The sequence below is a fragment of the Otolemur garnettii genome, unplaced genomic scaffold, assembly GCF_000181295.1.
Source record: "Otolemur garnettii isolate 467f Iridium unplaced genomic scaffold, OtoGar3 scaffold00245, whole genome shotgun sequence".
NCBI lineage: Eukaryota > Metazoa > Chordata > Mammalia > Primates > Galagidae > Otolemur > Otolemur garnettii.
The window spans coordinates 1,052,786-1,061,885 of NW_003852640.1; the positions used below are offsets into that span (position 1 = coordinate 1,052,786).

Genomic DNA, 9,100 nt, shown 5'->3' on the forward strand with positions numbered 1-9,100 from the left:
CTACTTGGGAGGCTGAGGCAGGAGACTCACTTGAGCCCAGGAGTTGGAGGTTGCTGTGAGCTGTGATGCCATGACACTTTACCCAGGGGGATAGCTTGAGGTTCTGTCTCAAAAAAAAAAAAAAAAATACTCTTTTTCCGAATGAGGCTGTGTGCCTACGTAGGCGGAAGGTGTATCTTTTGGGAGGTTCTATTTGACTCACCACATAGCATGTGTCCAGTTATGGGGTCAGAGAAAGGGAAGGAAATTCATTGAGATTCAGCTCAAATATTACCTCTTCCTCATGAGCCCCTTGAAATCCACTTAAAATGCACCCATGTCCACCCACACGTCCATTCAATGACAGAAAGGGCAGGGGCACTGAGCAGATAGCCCTTCCCTCCCCGATGGAGCTCAAATCCCAGCCAGGACAGACAGCAAAGAGAGACGGGCAAAGTACACAGGAGGTCAAGTGGTGGTGGATGCTATGAAGAAGCCAGTCCAGCAGGGGACAGTGGATGGGCTGTGATGCCAGGTGGGTCACCAGGACCAGTCCCTCTGAGGCAATGGGTCAGGACCTGCAGGAAGAGGACTCAGAGGCAGAGAGCTTGCTGGGTGAAGACCCCACAGGGAACAAACAGCACCTGGAGCCTCTCAGAGAGGGCAGGGCCTTGTGGTTAGGGTGAGGTCCTTATGCTGAGTGAGAAGGGACCACCACCAGGGGAGGGCCCAAGCCACCTCTAGTTCAATGACTATACTCCCAGTGCTATTCTTGCAGCCAAGAATGCAGGTTAACATCCAAGAGTACAGGTTAACATCAGCAAAAGGCAAAGGCTCATGGCAGAGACCAGCCAAGCCAGCAGCATGTGTGGCTTCGTGTGCAGGGCGGCCAGCCAGGAAAGCTACAGGCAGCAATGTCCAGAGGTAGATAACATTGTCACTCTGACCTGGGGCCGGCGGGCTGGGGTATGTTGGTTAGGAGGCTGCAGTGGGAGCAGCCGTAGCTTGGTGGGCCCCCAGAAACCCCTGCCCCAGGCCTACCCCTAGACCCTCAGGGAAGCAAGCACGCACAAAAAGTGGGCTGGTCCAGACCCTCGTTCTGATTTCTCAAGTTTCCCAAAGTGTGTGGCAGGAGTGGGGAGGGGAGGCAGGGCGGGATGCTGCGGCTCCTAGAGTGGAACCGAGGCAGATCCTAGGTCCTCCCCTTACGCCCTGGCCGCAAAAGCTGCGACCTGCCCAGGGAGGCCCCGACAGACAAGGCTCAGGCTGGTCCTGAGTACTCCTCTCCCCGAAGCCCAAGACAGCAGCCGCTGGAGGAGCCGGACCGGTCTCGGACGGGAGTGGGTGGGGCCTCTGACGGGAAAGGGCGGGGCCTCTACGCGGGGTTGGGGCCCTCGCCAGGGCGGGGCGGGGAGCGGTGGGCACAGCCGGGAAGCTCCGCTCCGGCTCCCGCCCGCAGAGGCGGCTCCGGAGGGGCGGGCCTGCTCCACCCCTGGGCCCACCGCCCGTCCGCCGCGCGCTCGCGCCTCTCTATCCCGAAGCCGGGGTGGGGGCTCGAAGCGACTGTGGCCCCGGGCTGAGCGGCTAGGCGCGGGGCAGGTCCCGCCAGGAGCGGCGGCGGCGACGGACGGAGGATCGCGCGGAGGGTGGTGGCCTGGGCCCACCGAACCATGGCGGCCCCGGAACCGGCGCCGAGGCGGAGCCGGGAGCGGGAAAGGGAGGACGAGAGTGAGGACGAGAGTGACATCCTGGAGGAAAGCCCGTGTGGCCGCTGGCAGAAGCGGCGGGAGCAGGTGGGCAAGTGCGGGAGGTAGAGGTGACACCACCTCCCAGAGCCGCAGGGGCCTGAAGGCCACGCGAGGCCATAGGGCGCTGGGGAGCACAGGGGCTGGAAACCTCTCCACGGTCTCTCTTGGGTGTCTGAGGACCTGGCCAGCTCTTGGCCCCCTTTAGCCCGACTCCCATGCTCTGAAACCCTCAATTCCCATAGGAAACCGGTTTCCTCCTGGGACCACCTCCCCATGCCTCTGGGATCTGGTGCTCAGCGCCCTGAAACCTGATCCAAATCCTCTCAGCCTATCCCCTGGTGCACCCGGCTCCTGCATGCCAGCTGCCTGCCAGGACCCCCACTCTCCCACAGAGGGGTCTGGGCTGCCCCACATGCTTAGACTGCAGGAGAGGTGTGGACAGGGACCAAGTCCCCACCCTCAACCCTGACAAACCGGGGCACACATAACCCCTCCCCACCACTCCCACCTCCAGGTGAACCAGGGGAATATGCCGGGGGTTCAGAGCACCTTCCTGGCCATGGACACGGAGGAGGGGGTGGAAGTGGTGTGGAATGAGCTCCACTTCGCAGACAGGAAGGCCTTCTCAGCCCATGAGGTGAGGCCCAATGCTCCCTCCTCAGCCCATCCCCTTTACTGCTGGGTGACAGCCCCACCCTTCCCAGGAGAAGATCCAGACGGTGTTTGAGCAGCTGGCCCTGGTGGACCACCCTAATATCGTCAAGTTGCACAAGTACTGGCTGGATGCCTCTGAGGCCCATGCACGGGTGAGCAGGCAAGACCACAAGCCACAGTGGGGCAACTGTGGGAGTCATAGCTACTGGAGCCCCTGAGCCCCCACCCCCACCACAGGTCATCTTCATCACAGAGTATGTGTCATCTGGCAGCCTCAAGCAGTTTCTCAAAAAGACCAAGAAGAACCACAAAGCTATGAATGCCCGGGTATGGGGAGTGGGCTAGGGTGGCATGGGGGAGAGGGCAGGGCTGAGGCAGCATCGGGGACAGGAGCAGCCTTGGATGGGCCAGGTGAGGGTGAAGGGTGGGCTCCACAGGCCCAGCCACCTCTCCTGTGCCCACCCGACGGAGTCCTGCATCTGCTGCTAGGCCTGGAAGCGCTGGTGCACTCAGATCCTGTCAGCACTCAGGTGAGGGCCTGGCTTGCCCACATGCCCTCCCCACTACGCACCACCTCTCCACCCCTGACCCAGCTCTGCCTGCTCTCCCCTCGAATACCTGCAGCTTTCTGCATGCCTGCAGCCCTCCCATCATCCATGGGAACCTGACCAGCGACACCATCTTCATTCAGCACAACGGCCTCGTCAAGATTGGCTCCGGTGCTGGCGGGTTGGGCAAGGGTGAGGGGTGGGGGGTCAAGGATGGGGGATAAGCTGGGAACCCAGGGCAGAGGACACCCTGGCACCCAGCTTGCTCACTCCAGTCTTCCTTCCTGCCTGGCCTGAGCAGTGTGGCACCGAATCTTCTCCAATGGTGCGTGGGGGCCTTGGGTGGATGGGGTCCTGGAGTCAGCCCATTGGCTCAGCCCCTGCTCTCTTCCACAGCCCTGCCGGATGATCTCCGAAGCCCCATCCAGGCCGAGCGAGAGCAACTGCGGAATCGGCACTTCTTCCCACCAGAGTATGGTGGTGAGTCAGGGACGGCACCAGGCCCTGCCCTGCCCGCCCATCCCACCTGCCTTGCCTCACTCTTTCCCTTTCAGAGGTTGCCGATGGGACCACTGTGGACATCTTCTCCTTTGGGATGTGTGCACTGGAGGTACTGGCTCCAGCTTCCCAGCCTCCTCCCTGCTAGGCTCTGCCCATCTCACTCGTGCCCCTTCCCCATGCCTGACCTGGCCCTGTATCCCAGATGGCTGTGCTGGAGATCCAGTCCAATGGGGACACTCGAGTCACAGAGGAGGCCATAGCTCGTGCCAGGCATTCACTGAGTGACCCCAACATGCGGGTAAGCAGCTTGCCTTGCCCCTCCCAGGCTGGCTGAGTGAGAGCTATGGGTAGGCCCAGAAGTGTCCTGGGGCTAATGTAGCTTAGGGGTGTGCCAGCTGCGCCTCCTTGGAGGGAGGCCAGAGAAACACTCCCTGTGTGGGCACTGCTACTATATCTGTTTCAAAGATAGAAAAACTGAACCTCACAAGGGCTAAGTACTTTGCCCAAGGCTTAGAGTAAGCATTAGAGCCAGCATTTGCACAGGCTCCAAGTCATTGCCTTTAAACTTTCACAAGTAGAGGAGGCCCCAGCTTGTAGAGAGGAGGACAGGGTGGGCATTGATGGGGAGTACAGGGTGGAAGCTGCATCCAAAGCCTCAGGCAACAGGGGGTACCTGAATGGGCATAAAAGACAGGGAGGGCACGGATGTGGACCAGGTGGGAGTCCATCAAGGTCAGCTCCAGAGTTGGGCCTGAACTGGGGTAGGCAAATAAGGTCAGGCTGTGGGTAGGAGGTCTCTCATCTGTGACTTGGGGATAATAGTACCTGCTCCCCATGATTTCTGTGACAGAGAAGTAGAGCAGGGGTGATCTGAGCTCAGGACCAACTGTACTCAAGTTCCTACAATCAGGTCCTGGCCTGGCTTGCCTCTAAGTGTGTTCCTGTGTGTCTTGTGGTGTCCATGAGGAGAGAGGACTCTGGGGTAGAGCAGAGCCACCTACTGCCAGCCTGTCTTCTCTATGCCCAGGAGTTCATCCTTTCCTGCCTGGCCCGGAACCCTGCCTGCCGGCCTTCTGCCCACAGCCTCCTTTTCCACCGAGTGCTCTTTGAGGTGCACTCCCTGAAGCTGCTGGCAGCCCACTGCTTCATCCAGCATCAGTGTAAGGAGTGGGCTGGCCCAGGGGATGGCCCGGGGGGGTTAGGGGCCAGATGTGGAAAGAGGCCCACAGAGGCCCAAGGACCCAAGACTTGAACCACCACCCTGGTGCTCCTGTGGCCTTAGACCTCATGCCTGAGAACGTGGTGGAGGAGAAGACCAAGGCCATGGACCTGCATGCAGTCTTGGCAGAGCTTCCCCGGCCCTGCCGGCCCCCACTGCAGTGGCGGTGAGCAGCCAGCACCTCGAAGCCTCCTGTCTCAACTCGTCGGCCCTTCATGTGCCTTCCATCCCCCTGCCAGGTACTCGGAGGTCTCTTTCTTGGAGCTGGACAAATTCCTAGAGGATGTCAGGTGAGTGCTGGTGTGAGGTGGGGACCAGGAAACTGTCAGCCTGAGCCCCCAGCCCCCTGCCACCTTCATGTGTCTCTAGGAATGGGATCTACCCATTGATGAACTTTGCAGCCGCTCGGCCCCTGGGGCTGCCCCGTGTGCTGGTCCCACCACCTGAGGAGGCCCAGAAGGCCAAGACCCCAACACCAGAACCCTTTGACCCTGAAACCAGGAAGGTGAGTTCCATCCCTGCTGCTCTGTGCCATCCCTCAGACCTCCCACAAGCAGAGTGGGCGCCTTGTCTTAAGACCTGAGTGCCCCCAGCCCTGTTTTCTGCCAGGCTTATGTGCAGTCATAGAGGTCACAAGACAAGCTGGGACACTCCCCTTTCTAGAGCCCTTTGCCATCCCACTAGACCCTTCCCACCCCTCCTGCCCCGGCTCCATGCCCCACCCAGCCTTCTCCCAGAGACCTCTCCAGTCCCATTCCCACCCCCCATGCCCCACCCAGTTGCTGATCCTCTGACAAAAGTGTCCTGGTGCTTCCCCTGGATTTAGTCAGGGGTCTTTCTTGGTCACCTTCCCTTTTCCTCTTCATACCCAGTGGGCTCCAGAGGCTCTGGCTTTGGCCCTGATGTGTCCCCATAGCCATTGTCCTGATCTGGGTCATGTCCGTCCTTCACCTGGACTCTGTACTGACCCCTGGCCTGGCCTTCTCCTTCTGGCTGCCTCCTACAGTGCAGCCACAATTCCTGTCCTAAAAGTTAAAGCTGCCTGGCTGCTGGATGCTGGCAGAGATCAGGCAACCCCTGGCTTGGTCCTGCTGGAGTCCCCTGCTTTGGTGTTGTCACGCCCTGCCTTGGGCTTCCCACAGTTTCCTATTCCTTCAGGTGCCCTCTCCACCTATTCATCCTTTAGTACCCAACCCCACAGTCCTGATGTCTATGCCTCCGGAAGTTTTTTTTAACTGGCCAACCCACTAGCAGTGAGAAGGGTTTTCTGGGCTCCTCCAAGAGCTGGTTTCTGTTTCCCATCTCTACTGACCCTTTGAGGCAGCATCTGCTCTTTGCTGCTTGGTGACTGAGTCCAGTCTTGGTGGGTGTCCCCGCAGGTGGTCCAGATGCAGTGCAACCTGGAGAGAAGCGAGGACGCGCCGCACTGGCATGTGAGTGGGGCTTGGGGCTGAGGGGCGGGGCCGGTGGCGTCGGGGCGGGATTCTGGCTCCCAGTGCCGCCCCCACCGAGCCCGCCCCTCCGCCTCTCCAGCTCACCCTGCTCCTGGTGCTGGAGGACCGGCTGCACCGGCAGCTGACCTACGACCTGCTTCCAAGTAGGCCGGGCGGGGTCCAGGGCGGCGGGCGGCGACCCTGAGCGGCAGGCGGCGCGGCGGCCTCACGCCTCGCCCCTCGCCCCTCGCCTTTGCTGTTGACTCAGCCGACAGCGCGCAGGATCTGGCTGCGGAGCTCGTGCACTACGGCTTCGTCCCCGAGGTGCGCGGATGTGCGCGGACGGGTAAGAGAGCTTGCGGGGTGCGCCGCGCCCCTCCGTGCCCCCATTCCAACCTCCCGCTTGCAGGACGACCGGACGAAGCTGGCGGCGTTCCTGGAGAGCGCCTTCCTCAAGCACCGCGGGGCCCACCCCTGACCCTGCTCTGAGCCGGGGGCCTCCACCTGTGTGCCCCTGGAGCCAGTGAGGAAAGGGCCTGCAGAGGGGGCCAGGGATCGGGCCCTCCCGGGGGGTGAGGAAGCCGGGGTGCGGGAGTGAAGGGCCCACATGTCCTTAGGATCAGGGGTGCTCTGCCAACTCTGGCCTCCACAACGCAGGCCACGTCCCATATCATCCTGCTTCTGGCTGTGAGCCCCTCCCCAGCTGCCCCACCAGGGCCTTTAAGTCCTCAGCACCAGAGGCTGCCCTACCCGGAGCCGGAGTACCCACAGCGCCCAATGCACACCTCGAGGATGGAGTGAGGATCAGCCCTGGACAGACCTGCTGCAGGAATCGCTTATCCCATTAAGAGAGCAGCCCATAGGACAAGCCTGGACCCCAGGCAGTGGTGGAATACCTGCAGTGGTCAGGCATGGTGCTGGGCACTGGGCAGGGGCAGGACCTGGCAACAGGAGGAGATGGTAGAGAGCCCTGGAGCTGAGGCTATTGTCAGCAAAGTCCCTGGTCCTGTCCAGACCAGTCCTGCAGCCCCCTGCCCCCATTCTGAGAGCAGCCCTGCAGCCCAGCCCCTGCACTCCCTCTGCTCTCAGTTTCTCTCCTCTCTGAACAGTTTCTCTCCAGCACACCTTGGCCTGGAGGGTTTGCAGCCGGGCATCCTCCTTGCTCCTCAAACTCACACTCTCCTTTTGACCTCCCATACCTCCTCCCTGGAGCCCTGAGGATGTGGCTTCCTATCTGTCTCCCACTTAATGCTCACTTCAATCTTAGAGGACTCTGCACCCACCTCTCTCTGGCCTCCTAGTTTTTGGACTGCCTCTCTTTCAATCTCAAATTTAGCTAAACAGTCTTAAACATTTTAAGCTGTATGTATATATTTAGTGCATTCATATTTCTTTTTAAGCATTTTAACTGTCAAACCAAGAAGACTCACCACGTAATAGTTCTATATTGCTGCTGTAAAATTTACCACAAACTTACTATTAATTCTGTAGGTTGGAAGTCTGATACAAGTCTCACTAGATTAAAATCAAGGTTAACAGGCTGCATTCCCTTCTGGAGACTATTGGCAGCATTGGCTTCCATGCAGTGGCAGGGCTGAGCCCCCCCCCCCCCACCTTACTGGTTGTCAGCCAAGGGGCATTCCCATTGTTAGGGGTTGCTCACATGCACTGGCTCTTGGCCCCTTCCTCCATTTTGGTCTCTGGTTCTCTGCAGCCAGGAAAGGTTCTCTTTAAAGAGATTAGCTTGGGCCATGCAGGGCAGTACAGGACAATTTCCCCCCTCAAGGTGTTTAATATTAATCACATGTGCAAAATATCGTTGCCATGTAAAAACTAACATTCAGTGGTTTCCCCAGGGATTAAGGAATGGACATCTTTTGTGGAAGAAGGATGGCATTCTGCCTACCACCCCACCCTAACCAAAAGCGGAAAGCCAAAAAACCCTAATCAAAAGCCAAAACAAAATTTACCAAAGCATATTAAATAAATATACAAATATGGGGAACCTCAAGTTATCGTAAACATTCCAATACTGTTACAGAATTATTGAAATTCTCACACCTTTCAACTTAAAATTACAAATCTACTTTACACATTCTAGATGAAAAGCCTGATGCTAAACTGTCTAATTTTGCATGGTCTTAAATAGTCTGAGTGGCAAATACATAACATTGTACCAGTGATTAAACTGAACTTAAAAGCATCAATACTACCTTGCTGCACTTAATCATGCTTTCGTTGTTTTTCATTTTAACTTTTACCTTCTCAATTTCATCCATATTGTTTTAGAAGTGGAATGGGCTTTTTTTTTCTTTTTTTTTTTTTTGCAGCTAATAATAAACAGTAAATGCAGTCTCTTTCTTTGGTCCTCCCCAAATTTAACTCTCCTAGCTATTTCTTTAGACATTTGAAATCTATGTTTCTCAAAAATTACAACCATGTTTTTAATCCTGTTTATGAGTTTTTCTGTTTTTATAGAGACAGAGTCTCACTTATTGCCTTTGGTAGAGTGCTGTGGCGTCACACAGCTCACAGCAACCTCCAACTCCTGGGCTTAGGTGATTCTCTTGCCTCAGCCTCCTGAGTAGCTGGAACTACCCGCGCTTGCCACAACGCCCAGCTATTTTTTTTGTTGCAGTTTGGCTAGGGCTGGGTTTGAACCTGCCACTCTTGGTATATGGGGCTGGCGCCCTACTCACTGAACCACAGGCACTGCCCTGTTTATGAGTTTTTCTATAATAGGCAACCTGGCTGGCATTTTCTGGGGGTGGGGTCACTTACCTCAATCCCCTGACCCAGCATCACGCAGTGTGATGGACATGATAGCTCATGAATGTCATTACAGTTTCATCATCACAGGTCTCAGCAGAGAACAAGTTGTCCTAGGATACTTTCTTGCACAACTCTGTTTTTCCTGGAGTTAATAATTCCTGATTATCGGCTCAGCGCCTGTGGCTCAAGTGGCTAAGGCGCCAGCCACATACACCTAAGGTGGCAGGTTTGAATCCAGCCCGGGCC

The 9,100-nt window shown here is 57.3% G+C and overlaps 2 protein-coding genes across 3 annotated transcripts in view; both read left to right on the forward strand.

Annotated features, from left to right (window-relative positions):
• LOC100964435 (epiplakin) overlaps positions 1-1,567 on the forward strand; it is a 25,796-nt gene extending 24,229 nt beyond the window's left edge. The window contains exon 3 of the mRNA XM_012813029.2: positions 1,439-1,567. Within this exon, the coding sequence (XP_012668483.1) occupies positions 1,439-1,567 (129 nt within the window). The remainder of the gene's footprint in view (positions 1-1,438) is intronic.
• On the forward strand, positions 242-8,613 carry NRBP2 (nuclear receptor binding protein 2). Of its 2 annotated transcripts, XM_003802310.3 has the most exons (18): positions 245-1,772; positions 2,242-2,364; positions 2,432-2,533; positions 2,619-2,708; positions 2,871-2,911; positions 3,006-3,100; positions 3,231-3,254; positions 3,326-3,409; positions 3,484-3,539; positions 3,633-3,728; positions 4,458-4,590; positions 4,713-4,815; positions 4,889-4,939; positions 5,019-5,154; positions 6,029-6,082; positions 6,183-6,246; positions 6,351-6,406; positions 6,492-8,612. In XM_003802310.3, exons 1-18 carry the CDS (start codon positions 1,650-1,652, stop codon positions 6,558-6,560), a joined length of 1,500 nt encoding a protein of 499 aa, XP_003802358.1. In that variant the 5' UTR covers positions 245-1,649; the 3' UTR covers positions 6,561-8,612. The 2 variants fall into 2 exon arrangements, with proteins under 2 accessions (XP_023364152.1, XP_003802358.1); XM_023508384.1 differs by having other exon boundaries at positions 242-1,772; positions 6,351-8,613.
• The last annotated feature ends 487 nt before the right edge of the window (positions 8,614-9,100 follow it).